General features: G+C 38.4%; 2 protein-coding genes and 1 pseudogene across 7 annotated transcripts in view; 2 read left to right on the top strand and 1 right to left on the bottom strand.

Annotated features, from left to right (window-relative positions):
• Positions 1 to 18,615, top strand: part of dst (dystonin) — a 273,589-nt gene extending 254,974 nt beyond the window's left edge. For 5 of the 6 annotated variants that reach the window (XM_037538377.1, XM_037538378.1, XM_017694130.1 and 2 more), the window contains 9 exons: positions 1,504 to 1,658; positions 1,768 to 1,842; positions 3,369 to 3,386; positions 7,996 to 8,113; positions 10,577 to 10,684; positions 12,764 to 12,954; positions 13,663 to 13,770; positions 15,464 to 15,587; positions 17,521 to 18,615. In XM_037538377.1, coding sequence (XP_037394274.1) covers positions 1,504 to 1,658; positions 1,768 to 1,842; positions 3,369 to 3,386; positions 7,996 to 8,113; positions 10,577 to 10,684; positions 12,764 to 12,954; positions 13,663 to 13,770; positions 15,464 to 15,587; positions 17,521 to 17,777 — 1,154 coding nt within the window. In that variant the 3' untranslated portion in view covers positions 17,778 to 18,615. The remainder of the gene's footprint in view (positions 1 to 1,503; positions 1,659 to 1,767; positions 1,843 to 3,368; positions 3,387 to 7,995; positions 8,114 to 10,576; positions 10,685 to 12,763; positions 12,955 to 13,662; positions 13,771 to 15,463; positions 15,588 to 17,520) is intronic. The other variant, XM_037538379.1, reaches the window with a different exon arrangement.
• Positions 18,616 to 25,849: 7,234 nt separating this feature from the next.
• zmp:0000000760 (collagen alpha-1(XXII) chain) overlaps positions 25,850 to 27,477 on the top strand; it is a 36,698-nt gene continuing 35,070 nt past the window's right edge. The window contains exon 1 of the mRNA XM_037538257.1: positions 25,850 to 25,928. Coding sequence (XP_037394154.1) covers positions 25,850 to 25,928 — 79 coding nt within the window. The remainder of the gene's footprint in view (positions 25,929 to 27,477) is intronic.
• Positions 26,347 to 26,499, bottom strand: LOC119263525 (annotated as a pseudogene).

The following is a 27,477-nucleotide window of genomic DNA, read 5'->3' as shown; positions in this document are numbered from 1 at the left end:
AACTTATCTTCATCAAATTTGTAATTGTTGTTGTTCTTCAGTCAGATTTGCACCTTTTTTATGTCACAATGAAACAAGTACACTAGCAACACCCTAGCAGCAATATTGGATACAATAACAACCACCGAGCAATGCCCTAGCAACCATCAGAGATACCACAGCAACTGAACAGCAATTTTCTAGCAACCACCTGGAATACCATAGCAATTACCTAGTACCTCCCAGCAACCACCTAAGATAACATAGCAACCACCTGGTATCACTGCAGCAACTGCCATGGTCACTATAGAAACCTTTTAGCAATACCCTAGTTGCCACCTGGAATACCATAGCAACAACCTAGCAGCACCCAGTCAACCACTTGAAACACCATATCAACATCCTCACAGCACTCTAGCAACTACCTGGAATACCATAGCAGTCACCTAGCATGCCTCAGCAACCACCCAATATAACATAGCAACCACCTAGTAACACCACAGCAACCGCCTTGATCACTGTAGAAACCGCTTAGTAATACCCTAGCAACCATCTGGAATACCATAGCAACCACCTACCAGCACTCAGTCAAGCAACTGGAACACCATAACAACATCCTAGCAATGCCCTAGCAACCATCTGGAATACCATAGCAACCACCTACCAGCACCCAGTCAACCAACTGGAACACCATAACAACATCCTAACAACTCCCTGATAACTACCTGGACTACCATAGCAACCACCTATCAATCCCTGGATATGCTGTATAATCACTTTGCCTTTGTTATGTGAGGAATCACAGTGACTGAGTAGTTTCAGCTTCATAGACAACTTTTAGATGCTCATCTTAGTGCTTCAATTACAAACAGCTCATTTTAAAGCTCAGTATTATTGGAAGAAAAATACTGGATCGGAATCGGCATCAGTATCAGACAATACTCAAGGTTTCAGTGTTGGTACACTCAGAAAAATAGACACTAAACTATCAACTGTGCCCCTCTTGTCACTGGGGTGGGACCCTCAAAGGTACATCCCAGTACCTTTAGTCAGGGAACATAACTGCACCATAATCCACTGAAATGATATGTTCTAAACTGTACTCCACACACCCCGTCTCACCTCCAGGCTTTTATTCTACTGTTCTGTTTTAAAACATTCGGTTATGAAAAGGTACAAATACAAACTTTTCACCTGGAAAAACTGATTTAAGGTTCACAATCAGAGCTTAGAACCACTGCTGTAGCTTTGAGGGAACATTTACACTGTTTGTACCTTGATGAACGAAAAATCTCCCTGCACAGAACCTTTATTTCTAGCCATATAGTGAAAAAGAAAAAGTCCTTAGCTCCAGCGGATTATACTCCCTTTACCATGGTGTTTAAGATGTCATTATCCTAGCAGATCACTTTCTTTTTAATCAATAACTTACTTGCTTTTGTGCATTATTAGTTACACTTCTGTTTAAGCTTTCCTCTTTGTAAAGATATGTGATTGAGACCTGTTTTTCTCTGCTCTTTGTAGAGTTCCCCACCAGTCGACTGGAGATGAGCGCTGTGGCAGACATTTTTGATCGTGATGGCGATGGCTACATCGACTACTACGAGTTTGTGGCTGCGCTGCACCCCAACAAAGACGCCTACAAACCGCTCACCGACGCTGACAAGATTGAAGATGAGGTATGCTTTGGTTTATTTCCCGACTTCTTGGAATAAAGTGATTCATTGTGTTGTTGACCGTTATGTTTCTGAGGTTTTCAACACTGACATATTGACTTTAATTCCCCAGGTGACTCGCCAGGTAGCAAAGTGCAAGTGTCCTAAACGGTTCCAAGTGGAGCAAATTGGTGCCAACAAATACCGGGTAAGAAACTGTCCATAGTACTTTTTTCTATGTGGATCCAAGCATAATGAATTCATAAGTGAAGACTGATGCAGGATACAAGCTCGAGGCCAACGCAAATATGAAGGCCTGCAGCTCATATCTAGTCTTGTGTTGAAAAGAACTTCTCAAGGGTTCATGGCAGTGGAGAAGTGTGGAAAATTGGCAGTGCTCCATTGGCCTCTGTCAAACTACTTCCCAAGAAAGACTTCTTTGCCCCCGCACTTCTGTTGCCAGAAATAATGACTTCATATCATGGCGTTAGATTTTTCATTCTTTTAGCAAGAGGGTAAGCACACTGTCAGAACCCATTTAGCCTGTTATACTGAAAATTACCGTATGTCATTTATTTATTGCCTAGTGTACTGAATAAACTGGTCTCATAGAAGATGGTCATTTCATCTGAAAAGTATTTTCTTCCTTAATTTGACAGAATTCTTGAAGGGAAATTTTCATATAAAGCCTTAAGGATGCAGAATCATTTTTATAGTTAGTAGAGAAAATATTACTTGTATCCTAGTATGCTGATAAATGCAAAAATGTAAGGAAAATGTTAATGGATTTAAAGCTGGATTTACACAGTGAACATTGCATGCAACTTTATGTTGCTGGAAACTTGGATGAAACTAAATTTCACTTCAGTTGCAGAAGTAAAGCATTCTGCAACTCATTTGAAACTCAGCCACAATCTTTGCAAGAATCTCAACTTTGTGAAACAAGTTTCATGATACAATCAAAACAGATTACGTGATCACGTTGAACATAATAAATATATTTTGTTTTTGTTTTTTTTTTTTGAACCCACAATTTTTAAAATATTCACGTCTACCAAATGGTTGAGCAGAACATTAAAGGGTTAAATGGCTCCTTGCACCATCATTCATTCTTCATAGCCTGATGTTAATGTAATTTATCTTCGCTGTCCAAAGAAAAACATGTATCTCCATTTCTGTCCATTTTTATTTTCCTACATTATTTGAGCACGGCAGCTGAACTTTACACTGTGTGAAAATCCCATGATAATTGAACCAATAAAAATGCTCCAAAATCACTTGGAGTAAAACCTATTTTACATTAACTTACATTAGAAGTTAAGACCATTTTTACCATCTACTGTGAAGTTACCATTTGGAGACGCTTGTTTTTCTTGGGACAGCGACGTTATTTAGTTTATTTGTTTTCTCCTCCGTTGTCCACCCTAATTTTACAGAGAGGATGAAAATGCAGCAAATATTGCAGATAGCATGTTGCAGATGACTTTATATCACTGAGAACAATCAAATAAATAGAGGTAAATGGTCTAAGTAATGGAGTAACCAAATCTGTTGCATGCAACTTTGTTTTTAAATTGCTTCCTGCTAACATCAAGTTGCACAGTACATATGTTGCAACTCACAACAGGTAACTAGTTGCATGGAAGTTTCACCTTGTAAATCCAGCCTGAGGTAAACTGTACAGAAATTGTTTCCTAATGTTTGTGTTCTCATTTTCTTTTTTCCGCTGTTCAGTTCTACCTTGGAAATCAGGTATATATGCACACAGTGCTTTTCTAACGTTTTGCTGTGGTGGTTGTCTTTTTCGGGTGGGGGGGTTTCACCAGTTTCCCTTCAATGTTTCTACTCTTCCAGATCTCAAGTTAAGTCGGTCTTGAACTCAGAAGCGGATAAGCATACTTAATCTTAATAATGCTCTCGCTCCAGACTAGCCTGTTTTTCTCCGACTGTGGCAAACTCCACAGGCACGCATATCTGTGATATTTCATTTGGTCCGTCTAGCATAAGAAAGCAAGCAGAGGGAAGGAAAGGGAGAGAGAGATAAAGAGAGAGGGGAATGCCTACTGGAAGCTTCCTAAAGGTTCCTCCTCTGTGTTTAAAAGTTCAGCTGTTTAAGTCAGAAGAACAAGGCCAAAAATGGTGCTGACCACTCCAGGGAGTTAATAAATAAAGATATCCATCACGCATGGAGAGCATCAGTATGTTTTTTTTAGGCTGATTATCAGTATCATGTTAATGGTAGAAGCTATTTTAAGCACAGGTCAGAAGAAAGTGGTCATTCTACACCTCAGTGGCACCCAAGTTGTGTAGGAAGAAAAGGAATGTTAGGCCTTTTTAGGAAGTTTGTACAACTCATGAATTTATATGGTCATGCCTTGCATATCTGCTTTTGAGTTGCAGTGCATTGCTAACAACCTTTTTCCTCCTCCTTCAGTGTTTGTGTTCTGGGAGCTTTGAAGCGTAACACAAAGTGTGTGCTTGCCTTGGAATGATTTAACTCCCAGCTCGAAAGGACTTTAACCCGGGCTGATATAATAGCTGTTGCTTGAGTTGTATTTCTGTCCTTTTCCCTGCCTTTCAGTCTCAAGCCTGTGTTAAGGATAACATTTCAAAATGCTGGTTTCTTTGTGTAAATACAACATAAATCACATGAAATCATGGGCTACATGCTTTCACAAGGTCATAAATTGGGGAAAATACATGATATCACATTGCTGGTGGGGTTTTATTGGGGGGAGGGGATTCATGCAAAACTCATTTCTTTTTCCTTTGCTTGTTGTCAAGCTTTTTTATGTTGTCATGTGCACCAGTCTGTTGCGTTCTTTTGCTGTTCCACGTCAACTGAACCAATTCTTTTGACAGTTTGGTCTCGTTCACTGCTTACATGACCCCTTAATCGCCGATGAGAGTATAACAAACAGGGACAATCAAAATCTAAACCCCCAACTTCACGTTGCTGTTTTGGAAAGCTGTATCCTGGTAAATGGTCATCTTTAAGCCGTTTGTTGTGACTTCTTTTGTACTATTTCTTACTTGATCATGCTTCAGTCTTCAAATCATCTCCCCCACCCCCCAATCACCAAATTCACCAGTGGCATTGAATCATTCTGGTTATCACATAGACAGAGCAGAGGCTAGAGAGAGGCTCAGCCAGAGGGTCATCACTGTGTTGATCGTGTTCAGTGTTAAGAGAGTGGAGTCCAGCCATCTTTCCATATTGTTCCTAATGTGTCATTTGGAGTCTAACCATATTGGTTCTGCATCAGTGTCAACACACACACATCCTCTCTATGAGTATGGTGGTTTCGTAGCTCTAGAGACTGCAACCTTTGTATGTATCGTTGGTTGGTGGAAAGATTTGTGTTGGTTTTACGCTTAATTTGATTTCTTTTTTAAACAGAAAGCATGAGGCCATAACTTTTGTGTGTCTGTGTTGTGAAATCAGCTACACCATGGCCACATCCAACTGGCAAACTTCATTTTGACAGAAAGCCTCAATGGTTTGTCGAGTGAGGCATTCTCAGGTGTAGACAGCCTGTTTGTTACTGCGTCTGGAAGCAACGTTTCACATTTTGTCCACCAGAAATGCAGTCTTTATTGCACAGAACTGATCAGATAAATCTGATTTCATTACAGGGGAATTACACTGATTTAACAGAAATCTGCAAAATTCAAGCATTGAGATGTAAACAAGATGTAGAGTCATTCTGAGTGGTTTGGTATGAAATGTTTCATGGTAGAGACTCAGATTTCTTGTGGTAGGAACCAGGGGTCACCATGACTGCAACACAAATAAAGCCATTTTATTTACTAGCCAAAACAATCAGAGAACCTACTCGTGTCTTCTTAGTTTATATGGAATTTTCATTTTAAAATAGTGGAAAATCTACAAATCCTTTGTCAGAACAAAATCTCGTAAATCCCAAATGGTAAAAAACAACTGTATTTCTAATGTAAGTCTACAGAAACTGAGTTTTTTCCAAGTAATTTTTTGGCTGTTTCTTTTAGTCCATTCATCATGCAATTTACGTACAATGTAAAGAGCAACAGGTATTTTCAAATTATGTCCAAAACTGAAAAACGGCAAAAATGGAGATACGAGGTTTTCTTCTGACAGCAACAAAATAATGTTTTCTTTAGGGACTATTTTTCCTTGCATTTAACTCTCCACCTTCTCATTGAACCAACGTCGATGAGCTTTTAGAGGTGGACGTCTCGTTCCTGTCACCAGAAGTGTGAACAATTCTGAGTCTGTACATTTATGTAAAATGGATCATTTCACACCAAACCACTCTGAATGACTTTGTTTACATCTTAACCATTTAACTATGCAGAAATTTTAAACAGTTGTTGGAATTCCCCTTTAAAACTGTAACCACCACAAAAGCTAATGTGGCATGTGACCATGGTGGTCCCTTCTCCTGAGCGGGTCAATCTGATGCCATAGATGAGATGCTGGTCCATGTTCTAGATATTACACTGATCAAGGACATAAAATATTTCATTATTTGGAGTGACAAGGTTTTCAGGACAAACATTACAGTAACATTCAGTGTGAAGTCAAGCGGCAGGTAGTTATATGGTTTAAAATGACAGCACAGAATCTGAAAATTTCAAATGTTTTCTGAAATAAATGGTAATAACTCAGTATAACCAAAATAAGCATCACTGTTTTCACTGTTTTATGCAGTTTTGCTTGCGGGTAATAAACCGGTACAGACCTTTTGAACTTTGTGTACAAACTTTTTATGTCATATAACTACCTGATACTTTTTACCCAATTATGAATTATTTAACCCAGTTATTATTAATTACACAGCACTGTGGAGTTTCTAACACATACTTATCCACTTAATATCTAGAACCTGTTGGGCATTTCAGTGTAATTTATTTAGACTACACACTTATGGTTCTAGACTACAGAATATGGTTCTTCAGGGGTTCTTTACTAAAGAAAATGGTCCTACATAGAAGCATGAACACTCAAAGAACCCTTTGCATGAGTCTTCAGATTGATGTAGAATGTGCTGTAAATGGTTCTATATAGCACCACAAAGCTTTTTTCTACAGTGACAAGCTTGACATTGTACGAACAGCAGAACCCTTTTTGGTTCTTTAGAGAACCCTGTTTAAAAATGTTCTATATAGAACCATATACAATACATTCTCCATCAGTCTGAGGAACCTTTTCCCCACGCAAAGAACCCTTTAATCATGCAGATGATTCTTAGAGTGTTCATTGTTTTATATTGAACCATTTTCCTTACTAAAGAACCCTTGAAGAACCATCATTTTGGGGTCATGTAGGGCTAAAGAGACCGTCCAGGACCGTAGTTCACCACCCCTAGGTTAGAGAGTCATGGAAATTACTATTAAAATGTAAAAAATTGTTACCTAGTACTTTGGAGTTTGTTCCACACACCTAACACGTGAATAGCTAGAACTTAAGGGACTGTACAAGAAAGCGCAACCATAAAATACGATGAAACAAGCTGATACTGCGAAACAGTATCCAGTGAAATGGATAGACTGGACTGACCAGCTCAGCAGAGGGGACCACCACAGTCACTGCAGTGGCAGTTAGCATTAAAGTTTTTTATACATATTTCCCTTTTCAAAGCAACACTTGGAGTGTTTTTTGATACAAATCCTTCATTTCGGCCACAAGATTCCAGTTCCAAGTGGCCAGTTCATATTTTTCTGTCTCTGTCTACTCCTGGACACTTAGCTTGTGGACGACTGCATCAGAGCTCTACTAAGACTCTTATTCCGAAGCCAAAAGTGTTTGCTGTCATTATTTGCTGTTATGTTTATATGCAAACATGGGCTGCAGCACCCTCTAGTGGTGTCAGCAACAGCAACAGCAGTGTTGAACCAATCTGGACCCAAACCCCCTAGACCCACCTCCCCGTCTGATTACCACGCTCTGATTTACGCACATGGACACTATAAATCGGGCCTCTTTAAAACGTATAACTGATCCCAAATGAATAATACATGTAAAATAGGGGTTACACCAGTTGGATTGACCATTCATTTGTCCGTCCTCTGGAATGAAACTGATGTTGTGTCTTGATCAGAAAAATTGTCAAGTGACCACTCAGCTGGGCAACACGCGCAAACAGGGCGTTTAGGTAGAGGCGAGTAAGCGCTTCTGGAAGCAAAAGTGACCACATGATCTGATTCATACGGTCACAGAGTCATCACACATCATGCTTCCATGATTTGATAAGCTCTAGATGTGGTCAGTAAAGGTCACTGCAGTGTCTGGTTTGCGCGGTTACTCTGCTGTGGGGCTTTCTCGGTGTGGCTGTACTTCAGTGACTCAGCGCTGACTCACTCTTCTTTGCTCCTTGACCAGTTCGGAGACTCCCAGCAGCTCAGGCTGGTGCGGATCTTGCGCAGTACTGTCATGGTGCGAGTGGGAGGAGGCTGGATGGCCCTGGATGAGTTCTTGGTCAAGAATGACCCGTGTAGAGGTAATCATTTTGTTTTGCTTAAAGCCACACTTTCAACTGATAGTGAAAGGAAAACAATTGACAAAATGTATTTTTATTAAAAGTGCACTGCAAAAAATGTTTTCTTAGCAAGTGAAAACATCTTCAATATAGCCAATATGTCTAATATTATCAGATTATTTAACTGATTTGTGGATGTTTTCACATGTTTTGGGTCATTTTGTATTATGAAAGTGTCTTATTTCATCAGCAGGTCATTATAATTGTTTTAAATATGATTTCCTAAAATAAGAAAAATGGATCTTCATTATTTTTCAAAACAAATAAAATAATCTGCCAAAGGAATCAAACACTTTCACCAGATAAAACTGCTTAAAAGAAATACAAAAATGCCACAATATAAGTTGAATAATATCCTTTCAATGGTCTCATAAGGAAAAATATTATATTCACTAGATTTACACTTTTTCACCTGCTAAGATATTATTTTTTGCAGTGTGTGGTATTAAATGAGTATTTTTTTAGCTTTAATATACTTTGATATTCTTAATCTAAGTGTAATTTTTTTTTAACCACTTAATTATCTTTTGAAAAAACAGTGAATATTAAGAAATAAAATAAGTTGTTCATCTAAAGGATTTTCAAATGTTGAGGAGAGCGGGGCACAAACATCCACAGGGTAAAATGTAGTATGGATGTCTTATGTAGGTAATCAGTTTCCAGTAGAAGATGGTTTTGGTCATCTTTTTGTATCCCTCAGGAACAACATCTGTGGATTTTGACAGATGTTTTGTCCAGGCTCATCATTTTAAAAGGGACTTTTTCCTCATAACTGTTTTAGATTTTAGTTTTGTGCACAAATCACAGAATTCGCTCGAATATTATTTTAATCTCCCTCTTAGTGGCTGTCACATAGCACTGTTTAGAGGTAATAATAATTATAATATATATAGCCTTTCACAAACCCAAGAGCAATTTACATAGTTTAAAAAAAAATTCTAAAGACTACAGAGAAGAAAAAAGGAAAGTTTTTAGCCGAGAAAGGAGCAATTATGAAGAGTGGAAAGTAGAGAATTCCAGAGTTTGGGGGCAGCAGCACTGAAAGATCTGCCACCCATAGTAGAAAGTCTAATTGAGGGATCTGTGAGGAGTCCAGCATTAGAAGATCGGAGAGCACCAGAAGGACAATATAAAGAACTGAGATCAGAGAGGTATGTTGGAGCCAGACCATGTAAAGCCTTAAAGGTAAGAAGAAGGATTTGTACTGAATCCTAGAACTAATAAGAAGCCAATGCAGCTGTTGAAGAATAGGAGTGATATGAGCTGAGCGCATGGTGGAGGTCAGAACCCTGGCTGCAGAGTTTTGGATGTACTGAAGACGCTTGATTAGTTTAACTGGAAGGCCATGAAAAAGTGAGTTACAGTCATTGATGTGAGAGAAGACACTTAATATAAAGTGGGACCAATAATTCCTGCTGAGATTGTTGTAAGTTTAATTTAAGAACATTTACTTTATTTCTAGACATTTTTCACTTGTTTTAAGTGATTTTATTAAGTAAAATCATCTCACTTTATTTGCAGATGATTGCGCTTGTTGTAAGAAATGAGCTTGAAACCAGCAAAATTACCGGCCAGAATAGTGAGATAATTTGACTTGATAAAATGAGCTAAAACAAGTAAAAAATGTCTGGAAATAATCAAGATAATTTCATAATAACTGCACAACCATTTAAAATGGGAAATATTAGATAGATCAACTGGATTTAGGAGCATTTCACTTGACAGTGTACCTTTTTTACCACGTGTTTAACACACCGTTATAGTTAAAGACCCCCAAATTGAGCAACAAAAGAACTAAATATCCCCCACCGCAGATTTGCCAAACTTAGTAATCATGGAAATAGAGTACATTTTATCTTGCTGAAATTTGTTATTCTGCTTTGCCACATTTGACAGCCTCTTTTCACTAATCATTTATTCTGATGAATGTATATTTATGTATTAAGGTAGGAAAGCCCATCTCAACCTACATAGAAGTGCATTGAATTAATTGTGTTTGCATCATTTTTCGAGACATTTTAGCCATTGTTACTCCTTTGAAACAGACCCCACCTGTGGGGTTTTTGTAACATTTGCCCTCACACTGCTTTCTGACTAGTTCATAAACAACAGGTGCTGGAAACAAGGTTATCATGTTGATTTGTAGCAGAGAAGTTTCCTGTATAAATAAATGATGAACCTCGCCCAAATACTTTTTAAACTATTAAGCAAAAACTAAAACATGTTGTGCCCCGCCCTGCCCTATTATATCACGGTTGAGCCTTCTGCCTTCTGATTGGCTGTGTACGATGTTCTGGAAGCTTGCTGCCATGTTCCTACTAAGCTTTTTCTCTCTGTATTCTGCTGTCTCTCCTTCTACTGTTCTTCTGCTGAATGTACCTGCTGTTCTCTCCGTGTTATGAACCCGACTATTATTTCTTCTAGTTCATCACCATGGGAGTAAAATGTTGCGCTCGGAATCAAACTCGTCAATTACTCAGTCTCCTATAGGTTGGCAACTCTCACACTTTCTCTCCTTGCTCCATCCCAGTGGTATGTGTGCATCCCTGTGTGTGTGTGTGTGTGTGTGTGTGTGTGTGTGCGTGTGTGTGCGTGTGTGTGCGTGTGTGCGTGTGTGTGTGTGTGTGTGTGTGTGTGTGTGTGTGTATGTGTGTGTTCCCGCTGCAGTGATGGTATTCTCATTAACATTAACCTCACGCTACTCTCTGAGATTTCTCTTGCATGCAGCTGTTTGTTGCATCACGTTTTCAACTGCTTTTCCGCTCAGGCTCTGCTGTCTCTCATTCTGTTTTCAGCTCTTTGCGTTGCAGCATATTTGACAATCATTTTCACTTTAGTTAGATCTTTAGGAATGTTTGGTTTGGCCGTCTTGATCTATTACAGTTGGAACTCTGTAGTGTTTATTTCAGAATGCCCAACAACCTCTATAATAACTAGTTAATTGAAATAATTGAGGCATATTCCTTTTGTATGCAAAAGTTTCGGCACTACTAGTGTTGATGTTCTAAGTGAAAATAAGTGAACACCCTCTATAGAGACACAATTCTGCACATTTTAAAGCACAGTCACTGTTTATTTGCTGAATTAAAAAAATATATTTAGAGAAAAACATGTTAAAAATGTGGTTCGTGCAAAATTTATCACACATTTTACACATATTTTTGTCATTATGCTAAACTCAGCAGAAATAAATAGAAACTGTGCATCATAATCTGCAGAGAAATGTCATATTTAAGTATGTTTTCTTAATTATGGGATGTGTTAACTTGTCACTTAGGAAACCAGTAAAACCAGGGGTCCTCAAACTTTTGCATACTGTAAATATGTTGTTTCTGCAGTTGTTTTGAGCAAAAATTGCAATTTTTACATTTTTAATCTAATTAATTTGACCAAGGGTGCCCTAACTTTTGTATACAACCATGTCACAAGCAGTTTGCAGATTTTGTTCAATAACCTGTATGACAGTGGTCACCAACCCTCTCTGAGATGTACTTTCCTGTAAATTTTAGTCCCAGACCACCCCCCCCCCCACCCCATTTAATTTTAATTCACCTGATCCGGCCAATCAGGAACGTTTGAACAAGTTAATTAGTGGGAGGCAGGTATGGCAGACTGTGGTTAGAACTAGATCTCCAGAACTAGGGTTGGTGACCACTGCTGTACAGGAATGCTTTATTATTGTATATAAGTTAGGGCTGTCTTGATTAGACAGTTAAAAGATTTATTAGAATTTTCATTCTGATAAATAAGCTTAGTAGTTAGTCATTTGAATGACAAACAGGCCATCTGCAGGTCATTATCTATTGCCACTTAGTCACTTTTGTGCACTTCACTGAAAGAGAGGAAACCCACACCAGCAGGATCTCACTGCATGTAGATGAAGTATACACCGATCAGACATAACATTATGACCACCTCCTTGTTTCTGCGCTCATTGTCCATTTTATCAAAATCAACAGGGTAAAAGGGGCTAACAAAGTATCAGAGAAACAGCTGGACTACAGTCTGTAACTGTAGAACTACAAAGTGCACCTATAGAGTAAGTGGAGCTGATAAATTGGACAATGAGCGCAGAAACAAGGAGGTGATCAGAATGTTATGCCTGATCGGTCTAATTAAGCATTAGATATAATTAATTGTATGTATATGTAAGTTATGTATAAAGGTTTAGGCTCACATGCTAACAGACTACTCCAGTAATACTTAAGAGATCAGCATTACCAAAGAATGCATTGTAAAACAGAAACATACAAAGTAAATGTCACTTGTATGTTTTGTATAAGCTTCATATATATATAATATACAGCTATGAGAAATCTGTGTTTTCTTTGAGGGGTTTTGCAAAATGTGGCCATTATACCTCAGTGATGTGAAACTGCATGCCTCCTGCTCATTTCATACAGAATCACTGACCAACAATCATGATGTCGCACTCATTTCACAGAACCTCCACTCCAGGTTTCAGTAGAGTTCATTTGACCCGTTTATAAAACGGATCTCATTTTTCTCAAATCACCTTCGCCATACAGTCACAACCCCCCACTACCCCCCAGTCCTGTCTGTGCACTCCTGTTAGCACTCGACTCATCACTGTATGTGCACTCTCCTCAGCTAAAGGCAGAACCAACGTGGAACTGCGAGAGAAGTTCATCCTTCCAGAAGGCACCACTCAGGTGATGGCCAGCTTTCGCTACCGAGGCCGAAGGTCACGGCCTTCGTCGAGGGGTGCCTCACCGAACAGGTCAAACTCCAGCCACAGCTGTCCTGCACAGCCTAACCCAGCGGCTCCTGGTGCATCCAAGGTAGGAAGACTTTTGACACTTGTGATCTAATCAAGCTGAAAGTAGATGGAGCTCTTACTGTTGTTTAGGTATGTTTATGTTTACCCACGCAAAGACATTTAGTAGCCCATTCTTAGTAGTTTTCATATCATATCATTTGTTGAGTTTCCATGTTGTCAATTTTTGTCATTTCTGCAAAGGATGGGTTCACCACATTTTTTCAAAATTTTAGACATGCTCAATTTTGCACGTCATGTCTAACAGTCTGAAATTGTTGGTAGATTATTCCAGGTGTATTTCTTAAATTAATCATTGATACATCGTCGCTGTTAAACCTGTTACAGTTATATACTTAAGTTTGAGCACCCTCGGTCAGATTACGTTTTGCTGACTTGCGTAGTGTAAATAAGTTAACACATCCTCTTCAGAGACACAATTAAATATGGCTTTGGTGTATTGAAAAAATAAAATGTAAAATGTAAAATGTGGCATAGCGTAAAAATGTGGCACAGACCCGTATGTATGCATATATACAAATGGTCACAATTGTGTTCTCTAACAAGGATTTAACTTATTTTCACTTAGAAAATCAACAAAACATGTGGTGCGCACACAGCTTTGCAAGTTTTGTCCCAACCGTGGCAATGTAAATTAAACTTCAGTAAAATGGTGAACCCCTTCCATTTAAACCCCTTTTGTATTTATGTTTCACCCCATTGTTCCTCACAGACGCCCCATTTAACGCGAAATTATGATAAACCCTGGCTGACAAACAGCAAGTCAGCCACTCCTCTAAAGTCTTCTGACTCCTTTGAAAGCCAAGGGTCATCCAACGAGGTATAGTGAATTAGGAGGAGTGACGCAATCTGGTGTTACAGCGCTGATCTAACCACCGTCTCTAACTCACTGTCAGTTTCCTGCTGTCTACCTGAAGTTAACACTGTGGAAAAGTCCAGGCTCGGTCTTGGGCTTGCTGTAATGCATGATGATTGCCAGTTGCACACTGCAAAAAATAATATCTTAACAGGTGAAAACAGCTTAAATCTAGTCAACATATCTAATAATTGAAAAATATCATTGAAAGGATATTGTAAGATTATTCAATTTATATTTTGACAGTTTTACTTCTTTTAAGCAGTTTTATCTGGTGAAAGTGTCAATTTATTTTCCTTCTTTTGAAAAATAATGATTATTTTGCTTATTTTAGGAAATTAAGCTTAAAACGAGTACAAATGGTCTGCCAATGAAATAAGACACTTTTATAAGACAAAATGTCCTAAAACAAGAGAAAAATGTCTACAAATGAGTTTAATAATATCAGAATATTCTTAAAGCAGTCTCATAGTAAGAAATGTAGATATTTTTGACTACATTTAAGATGTTTTCACTTGCTAAGATAAGATTTTTTGCAGTGCAGGGTTCTGATTAACAAGAAAAGAAGCTGTAATTCAACTGTTTTGCTTGAAAACATTCAAACTTTCCTATTAACATCTACTGTAATCTAAAAAGGAGAAACTGGTTTGGGACACGGTTTTAACCTGCTTTCAGTCGGGGCGTTCAGTCTTACTTTAAACTACTAACTGCAAATGAAACCGTTTGTTTTGTAACCTCTTTGACATGCCTGTCCATTCTGTCATGTTCTTGAGTTTATTCTCCTAAATTATGCTGTTTTCTGTATAATAAATTTAAGGTCTTCTCCATCTCCAGATATTCCCACATACCATCTAGTGACAATGCTGCTTATCAGTTTTAATACCCTGTGGCCATGTGATGGTTCAGTTATCACTGCATGTTATTTTGTTATTAGAAGATTGAATCTCTTATTGAAGTACATCACTGAAGTGGTCTGAGAATTGGTGTAATGTGACTAACCAACTGGTGTCTGCAGGGTATATTTATCTTTTCACATCATCAGCAGTACGTTACAGTCCACACAGCTACCCTTTAAATCCAACTAACTGCCTCAGTGAGAGTCCTTTTTACCCTCTACTGCATGGTGCTGCCATATGGCAACAATTACTTCATCTCAATTTTACTAAAAAGCAACAATATTAAATGTATGTTTTCTTATTTAATTGTGGGAAAAGGTTCTTTTATTTTGAAAGGACAAATATTTAATGACGGCACATGACCAGGAATGCTTATAATGATGTTGTTATTATCATACATTACAAATACCAAGTGAAATTGTATTTCTTTCCAATATTTGTAAATATTGTGTTATACATTTCACTAAATATAAGTTGAATTTATTTGGTCTTGTTTTCAATAAAAGGCTGTTTAGATTAGAATTTTTATTTATTTATTTATTTTAAGGTTTTATGGTGCTGTGGTACAATTGGAAACAATTCAACAAATACCCCACTTACAAAAAAAAATAAATAAATCTAAAATTTACTTTATTTAAACAATTTTAAATAATAAAACACATTTCTATCATTTTTAAGTAATAATTCATGCAATAGAGGGTTAACTTACTTCCCTGTGATCAGTTCTGGTTTAGCTCTAATAATTCTTTTGCTTTTGACAGAGTACACCCATCCAGGGTAGCAAGCTCCGTCTGCCTGGCTATTTGTCAGGGAAAGGCTTCCAGTCTGGAGAGGAGGGCACCCTGATCAATGCTGCTGTTTTGAAGGCCAAAGGCCAGGCCATTGGTGAGTTATCTTCCTCTGTTCTTCACAAGAAAGTGCATCCATAGTGGTGAAAAAGGTTTCTCTCTCCCCGTCACAAAACCGACAAGAGCGTCTGTTAACTGTTGTAATAGAACACTGAGTGCGTTTACATGCACTTAATAGTCCGATAACTGCAGAAAATCAGATTTTGTCAATAATCCAAACAACATATTTATTTTAGTTTATATGCACTTGAATAATCAGGTAATGGGGAAACTCCAGGTCTACATGAGTCAGACAGTAACCAGATTTCTTCTTTTCAACCAGCCAATAAACTCACAGAAGAAGACGTGATGCAAACGTAATGTAAACTCAAACTTCATGCCATGGCTTTTTAAAAAAACATCACACCACTTTCGTCAAGCATGTATTTGGTGGTCACACTGCTTGTTTATTTCCGGTCTGTATTCACACATGCGCAAACTGGGAGATCCGAAAGAAATCAGAGTAAAAGTCACATGCACTGAGAAATCTGATCGCTGAGCTACAATCCAGCCTCTTTATCAGAATTCTTAATCAGATTTCTAGATCGGAGTGTGTTTACATGACCATTTGAATAATCAGATATCTGCAGAAATCTGATAATGATCGTATTGAGTGCATGTAAATGCACTTGGTGTTTTCTAAAGCTGCAGTGAATAAAAAATAAAATTAGGCACATTTAAGAATTAAAATATTAGAAAACTGAAAAGCCGTTCAAACAGCTGGGACTTTTACCCATTTTATAGAAGGATACACTTCAGTGCATCAGTTTTCACCGGTTTAACAGGAAACAGCTTTGTTTATCAAGCTAAACTCTACACAGCACTGCTGTGTCTGATCCACTCGTACCAGCACAACACACACTAACACACCACCACCACCACGTCAGTGTCACTGCAGTGCTGAGAATGATCCACCACCTGCTTTTTGGGGGTCCTGACCACTGAAGAACAGGATGAAAAGGGGCTAACAAAGTATCAGAGTCTGTAACTGTAGAACTACAAAGTGCACCTATATACACTTACTGGCCACTTTATTAGGTACAAACTGTTCAATTGCTTGTTAACACAAATATCACATGGCCGCAACTCAATGCATTTAGGCATGTAGAGGCAGACTGGTTCGAGATGGCAGAAAGGCAACAGGAACTCAAATAACCAAACAAAATATCTGAGGAATGTTTCCAACACCTTTGTTGAAAGTCTGCCATGAAGAATTAAAGCAGTTCTGAAGACAAAAGGGGGTCCAACCTTTTACTAACAAGGTGTACCTAATAAAGTGTCCAGTGAGTGTAGTAAGTGGAGCTGACAATGAGTGTAGAAACAAGGAGGTGGTCATAATGTTTTGACTGATCGGTGTATTTCGCTGCTCCTTGTATCTTCATTTTTGTTATTATTCAGTTTTTGACATAATTTAAATGACCTGTTTTCCTTTATATTGTGGGTAAACTTCATGATGAATGGACCGAGAGAAATGGGCCAAAATACCTTGGTAAAATGTCTGGTTCCATTGACTCACATTAGAAATAAAGTATGTGTATTCCTTCTTCTGTAAAGTTACTATTTTGGAGATTTTGTTCCAACAGCAGCGATATTTTAGATGTACTAGTCTTAATACGCCATTTCCACTGCTCTCCTGTGCTGCTCATCACTGACATGTTCAAGCAATCTTAGCAGCCTGGTCAGGGTTGCCAGATTGGGCAGGACTGGGCATAGCATTTTATGCTACATGCTGTGACAGTTTTCCTTGTAGTGTTTTTAGATTAATTAAGAGATCATTAATATTAAAAGAATAATAAGATATATTTAATTTACTTATTTTCATTTGAAGTGAAACACATTTCTTGACCTTTCCTTATTCTTGTACAATATTTCAATGTTCAACATATGAATGATGAGCTGTACTAAATTGTTCTGAACACATCTCCCCTCAGGCCCCAGTAAGAATCCCAGCAGGCCGGGCAGCAAAGCGGGCAGCCGTGGGAGCAGCCGCAGAGGAAGCGACGCCTCAGACTTCGACATCTCCGACATCCAGTCTGTCTGCTCAGACATGTCAGAGACGGTGACAGACTCAGGGAGGCCCACGCCCCGATCGGCCTCCCGCCAGCGCGGGGGCAAACCTTCCAAAATCCCCACCCCACAGAGGAGGAGCACGCCCACCAGCAAACTGGCCAAGACCACAAAGAGATAGTCAGTAGTCTGGCTTCGGTAGCAGACAGGACCAGTGTAGAACCCCATAGCACTGTGCTGGCACACACTGGACAGAGACTGGACACCCGTAGACACTACAGACTGCAAAACTACCATTATTTAAAAACAAAAAAAGAGTGTAGCAAGATGTAAATTATTCTGTGGCAGAACCGTGGAGAATAAGGAGTGAGTGGAATGTGATGGTTTTGTGTATTTGTCCTGTATTTTTATGTTTTTGTGAATAATGTCGTGTCAGATTATTATTTTATTTTATCGCTGCTACACCCAGAGAGGTTAGCACCAGTGGGAAAGCAAGACTACGTCGTGAAGCAAACTAACAGTTTTCCACATCGTTTGAGCTGATAGAGAAGCTGAATGTACTGTAATCTCCTCAAGCTGACATGCTTGTGAGCGAATTGGTATGCCACTGTATTCACGCCAGGGCACCACAACTATTTATTCATCTATTTAAAGTGCAATGATGTGCTGCTGATAACGCATTTTAAAGGGCAATACAATACCTTCAGTCGTAACCATAGCAACTGCCCGTCTTAAACACTACAGAGAACCTTGGTCATGGCCTTCGAACAGTCCGTCATACCCACCTGCCGCGTTCGCCGACGACTTCACCAACTCCTAGCATTGTTTGTGTGCCATTTAACCTTGACAGGAACCTTCCAGGGTTCTTATTAGTAGATATTCATAAGTGCATTCATGTCTGTGTACTGTATGGTTCTTTCTTTTTTTTTTTTTTTCCTTGTCTGAGTGACAATGGCTTACTCACAACCTTTTTGTAATAAATCTGCTTGCAGAACGCTATGACGGCATATAAAAGCAAAGCCACCTCGTCTGTTTTCATCTGTTCGGCATGTTTATGGAGTCTACGCTGCATCCGAAACAAGGACGTATTGTGTCAGATCCAGATGTATATTGTAACGTTTTAATGAGTCTTGAATAGTAAATAAGACATTTTTACGGGATAAACGAGGGGGGAAAGACAACGTCAGCATTCTAGTGCTTCCAGTGTTCGTTCTGCCAGGGGAAAAAAAAGAAAAAAAATGTGGGGACTTCCCGACTGAAGCACGCCAGATGGTCTTGGATGTGCGCTGGATTAAGGGTAGCATGTGAGCAAATGAGAGAAGGCATAATCAGCTGAAATGAAAGCAGGATCAGTGACGGCCCCCCTCCTCCTTCCCCCAATGCATGCTTTCACACAGTGTCACCCACTTATCAACCATGCTATGCTTATCTACAGCATCAAAACCCAGAGACTTCCCTTCATTTCTTTTTTATTTCCGGTCAACATGGCCGTTAAGTACTAGTTATTCATTTTTCAGGGTCAGAAAAAAAACGTAACAGAAAATGACAGAAGCTTCAACAACTAAATATAATAACATTTTTCAGTTTTTAGTTGTCACTCTTTATCTTTATTACAGCTTCCATTCTTTTCAGGAGGCTCATATTCAAAGAATCTGCAGACATGCCTCCAAAGTTCAGGCCCAATCCAATTTCACCCCTCATTCCTACCACTGAGCCCTTAGAGCTCTGTTTTGCACGTTCATGTCTAGGGGTAGAGTGTCCCAACTTGTGTTGAGATAGAGGGGTAGGGCGAAGTGTTGGGGCTACATGACTCTCCAAACGGAGATTTTTCAGAGACTCCAAACAGAGTTATGAGAAAATAGAAAAAACGGCAAGACGGCTGAGCAAGAGACAAAAGAAACCCATGAAAGTGTTTCCTCTATTAAATAATTACGTTAACCATTGTATTATCTTGCGTTAGTCGTTTTCTTCATAACGAGCATAAAAAAATCACTAAGAGCATGCTAATATCTTGGTAGCTAGCTAGCTAACTTTCCTGTTCCACCTTAAATAGTCCAGCAGTGCTGACGCCTGAAGTGGCGGAATGTAACTGCTGCTCCCTTTAAGGTGGAACGGGGAAATTCGAAGAAGCTGGTGAATATCTGACTTCAGCTTCATATCACTGAAGAATTAGGGGTGGGTGACAATAAATAATTACCCCCATCTTTGAAGGCACATGATGCCCTAAATGTAACTAAAGCCCAGCTGTGAGCAGCTGAACTTTACCCTCCTCTGCTGACACTGCAGACGGGTAGGGTCGCCTACAGAGCAGCGCTAGAAGCTGTTAATGAAGTGATGCTCTTTTTATTTGAGGGTCCCATTTCAGAGAAAATATTTCAACCCATACTCTTTGTAACTCAGTTCCAAGGGGTTAGGGTGACACTCAAAAACAAGGGGTAGAGGTAAAAAGAGAAATTTGGGCCTTTGGGCCAAGAGGGATTGGGCCTTAGAAGTTGGTTGCATACCAAAAAATCCCAAAAACGAAGTACGCATTAGTGGTTTTAACTGGAAATTAAATCATATTTTTAAAAAGTATCTGACTTTCGTATAGTGTGTGCAATCATTTGCAAAAGTTTAAATTACGTTTTGTTGATTTTCTAAGTTAAAAAAAGTTAACCCACCCTCTACAGCTCATGTGTCAAACACAAGACCTGCGGTCAGGCCCATGGCACAGTCCACAAAATTACTTAAATTTTCCATTAATTTTAGCTCGTTTCACCATGAGCTGCTCTACAGTGCCCAGCATGCACTGCAGCATAATGTGTGCTCTGACTCCATTCCCCCAAACAACAATATGGGCCAGCAGTTAAACAAAAAGAAGAGGTGGTGCTCAAGCAAATGGGCAATTTTAACACCTTCCTCCTGGGGACATTTAAGGGGGTGTAACAGTAGATAATGCAGCCTATTGTATGTATAAAATCTATATTTTTTTATTTAAAGTTATTTTTGAATAATTTAAGTATTATGTGCCTATTTGCTGTTGCAGTTTTGGCATATTTTGGATAAACAATGGTCAGTTGGGGTCATGGCAAAATGTTAAGTAATAATGAAATAAAAACACAGCTGGCTCACAGATTTGTTGAGATTTTTGAATACTGCCCTTTTTGTTGTTGACTTTGCCCCTGCATCTTTCTATCAGTGGCCTTTCTTAGAGGATCTACTGTCAGACTGACCAACAGCAACAGACTTACAGTGTTAGGACAGGCCTACTGCACTTTATTGGTCAAAATAAACACTTAAACTGGTCGTAAGAGTGACCTGTCCTCCCAGCTCTACAGAGAACACACAAATTGAAGTTTTTTCTGCTTATTTTTAGTACACAATTTCTACTGATCTGCTTAATTGAACATGATGGGGGGAAAAAAATCTAAATATAAAATGCGCCATAATGTTTGAACTGTCAAACTTTTTTTTTTAATGTTAAATTCAGCACCTTCACTTATTTTCACTCAGAAAATCAACAAAAATATCTTCTTTTTTTTTTGCATATGACTCCAGGTGATGTTTTCAGTGTTAGAAGCTATCCCAGCGTTTCTGGCTGTAAAGAAGTGGCATAATTTATAAACCATAATTTGCATAAAGTACACTAACTCTTATGTTCTACTATTTTATCAAATTAATGAATGAACTGTTGTCCAGCTCCAATCATTCATTTTAAGCCTCTGTTAAACAGAGCATGTGTCTCTGCTTAGGTCTCTGAAATAATTCATTCATATTAGTGTGTATGTGTATACATATACAGCAGTCATGCACTGTAGATCAACACTGATCACTTGCTGATGTTTCAGTTTGAGTTTGTTTGCTTATTCACTTTTTTTTATATATTTACTATTTACATACATATAGGCCAGTGTTCAAAAGTTTGGCATCACCTGCTGTACTCTAAGTGCAATATTTTTATATACAATAATAACAGTCCAGTTTTATGAGATTTTATTTTGGTATTTGATTTCAGGTTAGTTTAGTTAGTTTTAAGGGTGCATAACTAGTTTTCTGTTTTGTTTTTATTTTCTGAAAGTAGTTTTAGTTTAGTCTTTATTTACTCTGAGTTTCAGTTTTACATTTATGGCATTTGGCAGATGCTCTTATCCAGAGCGACTTACAGTTTGGTCATTTTTACACAGGTAGGTGAAGGTAGTGTTAGGAGTCTTGCCCAAGGATTCTTACTGGTATAGTGCCGGGTGCTTAACCAGGTGGGGATTGAACCCCAGTTTAGTTTGTAAAAGGCAGAGGTGTTATCCACTACACTACACCAACCAGTTTTATAGTATTATAAAACTGTATTTATAGTATTATAGAACTCTGTGATAGATGGGATGAGGGTAGAATAAAATTGTCAACAGTAGACTGAGACTCCTTAAAGACAGCCACACACAGAAGAGATCCACCACTATACTCTCATTCATGCACAGAAAAACTCAAAACTAAAGTTTATTCTCTGTAATTCTATTTCATTTTACCTTTACAGTAGTTTTAATTTAGCTTTCCTGTTTTTGAAAACCAGCATTTTTATTTTTATTACTTTTATTATTTTATTACAAGCACTTTTTCACTGCCAATTTCTGTCTTTAGTTACTTATAATAACCCTGTAATATAAACAATATGGATTTATATATTAAACCTTTTGCCAACAGGTGTTTTTAGATGTTTAATTCAATATTTCAAGTATTATATAAACAAGAGTTGTTCAGTGATGAATAATAATACTGTAGTACTGTACTGAGCAGTCGTGGGCTGGAGGTTAGGGAACCAGCCTCGTGACTGGAAGGTCGCCGGTTCGATCCTCTGAGCTGACAGTACATGATTGAGGTGTCTTTGAGCAAGACACCTCACCACCAACTACTCCCCAGGTGCCGTGGATTGGGCTGCCAAAGCTCTGGGCAAGTGTGCTCACTGCCCCCTAGTGTGTGTGTGCTCACTAGAGTGTATGTGGTGTTTCACTTCATGGATGGGTTAAATGCGGAGGTGAAATGTCCCCGTTGTGGGACTAAAAAGGGTCTCTTAATTATCTATTTATATTGGTTTTTGTCAAGTTATCCACCTTCAGATTTAAGCTAGACTTTTATTCATTATTAATTTTATTATTAATTATTAAATGTGATTCATTCTGAATGTTTATTTGATTATAACCTACTTTGTGTGCTGGAGAGCTTTGTTTAAGAGTGTTCTGCAGCTCCATTCACACTTTCTCATTATTATTTTGTTTCCTGGTTTTCTCCAGAATATATTAGAATCATTTTAGGCAGTTTTCTGTGGGTAAACTGCTTTTATACTGTTGAAAACATTGATTATAATCAGTACCGTATAAAATATTTCATATTTTTTGTTCTCTTTAAATGTTTTGTTTTTTATTTTGTTTGTTTTTTATTCTTGCAGTGTCCAGTTCTCAGTTGAACTCTGTGCACATTAGCCCAGTTTTGCGTGGCATGTTTGCAGAACTCCAGTTGTGTCTATCTGTGACATTCTGCATCTTTCTATCAGTGGCCTGTCTCAGAGGATCCACTGTCCTCAATCCAGCCTGACCAAGAGCAGCTGCTCAACTCGGTGTTAGGACAGGCCTACTATACTTTATTGGTCAAAAAAGCCACTTAAGCCAGTTAAGTCTTTATCTTTGTAGCCACAATGCTCTATAAGCAAGTGCTCATAGTGGTTTTGTACAGAGTCGTAACCTCTACGCTGTAGACTGGGGTTCAGTCCTCTATCTGTGTAAGCACCCTACATTACACCAATAAGAGTCCTTGGGCAAGAGTCCTAACACAACCTTCACCTACCTGTGTAAAGAATGATCAATTTATAAGTCGCTCTGGATAAGAGCGTCTGCCAAATGCCGTACATGGCCAGTCTGTGAGAGTGAACTATCCCAGCATCCAGCATGGACTTCAACAAAGCCATGAAGGGCTGAGCGATAGCGATATAGACCAAGCCCCCAAAGAGTTTTATGGCTTAGTGCTTACTTATGTGGGCCTTGGGGAGCAGGCAGATCCCTCTGGACCGAAGGTGGAGTGGAGCGCAGGGGTCAGCTTTTCTTCCAGTTCACCTCCAGCAGGGCAGGCTGCTGGAACAGGGCTTAAGGCTGGACTCAGACAACTTGATGCTGGACATGGCACTTTAAAACTGGAAGGAACTGCTGAGGAACTGCCTGCAGTCAGCACCTACAGTCCTCTCTGGAGAATATGTAAGTGAACAGTGTTTAATAATCAAAGTAGCATGTTTAAGCCTATTGGTGCATTAGTGAGCAATTCAGGACAAGAAGCCTCCTCAGCATCTCATTTGAGTTCTGAACCATAATTAGCTTGTTTTACAGCACCACATTTTTTTTTGTTTTGAGTTTTGAATAGACCGTGACACATTTTGTCTTTAGGTTTTATGATTTTCAAATTTTTTTCTTCACTATAAGCTGACTAACATTTACACATTCTATCAGGTGACGTTACATTAGACTGTGTAGTCAGTGGTATGCAAAGGCTTCAATGCCCCTGGACAAATTACATGTTCTAAGTTTTACACTAGGGTGCAGAGAACACACTCCTACACATTTTAATGCACAAGTACTGTTTATGTGCTGAATTTAACATATGCAGCAAAAAAATGAAACATCTAAATTTTTGTAAATGCAAATTGTGTATTTAAATTTGCAATAAAAGCCATATTTAAGTCAGCTGTCGAGGACGTGCTACCTAATTTGCACTTAGAAAATCAACAAAACCTATTTTTTATGCCAGGGGTGTTTAAACTTTTGCACAAGCGTATATACTAGAGAATTTCATATTAAGGTTAATGTTTATTAGTGTAGTATCCTGCAAAATACAGACTTTGAATTTCTAAGTCATAGTCTTCAGTTGTGAGGACATTACCACAAGTGCACAACGCAATTGCTAATTATGTTCATAGAGGATTTTTAGTGTTAGGCTGTTTTGTTTGTTGTTTTGTTAACATCGGTCATAAAACATAATGGAAGGTAAGTTATTGTGTCATTTTACTGAAATGTTATCAAATGGCTTCTGCACTCAATTTCTTTTCATTTTTAATTTAGATTTAAAATTTTTTTGTTAGAATGTTTTATATCTTCAGTTCTGGATTTCACAAGCGCAGTTTTGTGAGCACAAAAAGTTAATGCTAATCATGTTCATAGAGAAGTTTTAGTGATAGACTGACATGTTGTTTTGTTAATATTTGTCAAAAAGTATTGAAAGGTAAGCTATTACTCTATTTCTCAGAAATGTTATGAAACAATGAATTTCTCATTTTAAACTGAGTTTTTCATTTAAACTTTTATTTTTTATTTTGACTTTTAAACTTAAGTTTTAAGTCTGCAGTTGGAAATTTTGCAAGCACAGTATCACGAGCACACAACATTTTGTATTGTACAATTTTTAGTATTAATTTTTTTTGTTGTGTTAGTATCAGTCACAAAAAAATAATGGAAAGAAAGCTCTTATTTTAGATTTTACAGAAATTGTCTCAATTTTTAAATAGTCTTCATTTTTAAATCTTAAATCTTGCAATAAAGTTCATAGAGGAGCTTTAGTTATGGACTGCTTTTTTTTGTTAATATTTGTTAAAAAATGATTAAATGTAAGCTATTATATTATTTCTTGAAATTGTATGAAATAGCTTCTACACTCAATGAATTTTCATTTAAACTTTCATTTTTTAATTTTATTCTTTTAAACTTAATTTTCTTAATCTTCAGTTGGAAGTTTTACAAGCGCAGTATCATGAGCACACAACATTTTTAGTGTTTTGTTAACATCAGTCTCAAAAATTATGGAAAGAAAGCTTTTATTTTATAATTTACAGAAACTTTATGAAATGGCTTCTACACTCAGTGAATTTCTGTGTAATTGACCTCAGGTTAGAAGGCCTAGCCTAGCTTACTTGCTAAATGTTTCAGCTGACTGTGAAACGCTGCTGTCTCCATAATGGATGTGCAAACTTAGCAGGCTGGGCATAAAATTTCACTGTCCAGTACAATGGTCCGTTTTGTCCATCGTACCTTTTCAGCTATAATCGTTTCCCCAGGTTGACATGTGATACGTGAACGCTTTGCATGGCTATCTAATTAAAGAAGCTTTCCACCAAAAGCCATAGCCAGAAATATTTCAGTAACAAAGCCGTCACAACATTTTTGTGATTTCTTTCAACCTTTCGTATCCTCTGCTGACCTTTTATCTGCAGGTCCTGTTAGAAAACTTCAGCCAGACTTTTCCACAATGCCAGCTCTGAAGAAAATGCTGGTTCTTTTTGTTCTCCTGGCTTTCTTGGGCCTCATCAAATGCCAGGATTTGCCAAGTAAGTGACCAAACTGACCTCTAGTCTCACTGTGTCCCTATGCAAGTTCCAAGAAACTGTATATTATTGCAAAACGGGAGACACAAGTCAGTCTGAAATGGGGTAATCAACAGTTTGCGACTTTATCCATGTGTTGCTTAATACTGGGCTGCACCCAAACTGCATACTACCACACTACACACTTAAAAAGATGGTTCTTCAAGGGTTCTTTAGTAAAAGGAAGAGTTCTGTATAGAATTAGGAATTCTTTGCCTGGTGAAATGTTCATTCAAATTGACAGAGAATGACAGAGTGCACACTTGCCCGGAGTGGTGAGCAGCCCTATCTGCAGCCCCAGGGAGCAGTTGGGAGTTAGGTGTCTTGCTCAAATGCGGAGGTTAAGGAACCAGCCTTGTGACTTCAGTCACATACTGTCAGCTCAGGGGATCAAACCTTCCAGTCACAAGGCTGGTTCCCTAACCTCCGCATTTGGGGAATTAGCAAGGGTCAGCACAGCCGAAGTGCAATGGCCGAGCCTCGGCCTGGGTGAACCACCATTGTGATCATGGTGTCGCCCCTGCCAGGTAAGTATGGTTCTATATAGAAGTATGGTTCTATGTAGAACCATCTTTATAAGCATATAGGTCTGGGAGTCGATCCCAAAAAGAATCAATTTCTTGATTCCAGGCATTCAGGAATCGAGAGTGGACACCATAGCTTTGGACTTGGTTCCACAAAGTGACATTCAAGAATAGAGATATTTTGCCATCACTTTCTAGACAGTCTGACATACAAATTCATCTTTCATCAGCTCAAACATCGTCAGTCCAACTTCTATTTCTACTTCAGACGAAGTGGAAAACAAAATAAAATGTAATATTGGTGATAAAAAATCGGCTCACAATCAAACTTTGCCAAAACATCTACCCACGTGAAGGAGTTGCCAGAGAAGAATGAGGTACTGTTTAGCCAGCCAGCTAAGTTACTACACACTGTTTAGCTACACACTTAAAATAGATGGGTATTCAAGGGTTCTTAAGCCAAGAAAGGTTCCATGAACACATATTGCATATTTAAAAGGTTCTTTTTAGCTTTAAGGGGTTCTTTAGATTGAAGGTGAATGTGCCGTAGGTAGTTCTAAATCTAACCTTTTTGAAAAGGGTTCTATGTAGCACCAAAAAGGGTTCTTCTATTGTAACAATTTGACATCGTAAAATTTTTTAAAAGAACCATTCTATATTCTAAAGAACGCTTTCATGATGAAAATAACCTTTTAACCATGCAGAGGGTTCTTTGAGTGTTCATGGTTCTATAGAACCATTTTCTTCACTAAAGAACCCTTAAAGAAGCAGGGTGGATTAGGATTAGGAAGATCTCATATAGAACACCATTATATTGAACACAATATTCTTTTTGATTCCTTTATTGCAGAACAGGCATTTCCAGCCACAATCCTGGTGCCCCCTCTGCACATGTTTGTGTTTCCCCTATTTTACACAGTTGATATGTTGAATCAGATGTACTAGATATGACAAACTACACAAAAGTGTACAGTGCTCAGCCACCAGGA

The sequence above is a fragment of the Pygocentrus nattereri genome, chromosome 5 (genome assembly GCF_015220715.1).
Source record: "Pygocentrus nattereri isolate fPygNat1 chromosome 5, fPygNat1.pri, whole genome shotgun sequence".
In the NCBI taxonomy this organism is placed as follows: Eukaryota; Metazoa; Chordata; class Actinopteri; order Characiformes; family Serrasalmidae; genus Pygocentrus; species Pygocentrus nattereri.
Note: the sequence above shows the minus strand (reverse complement) of the source record. Positions and strands in the feature narration are given on the sequence as shown.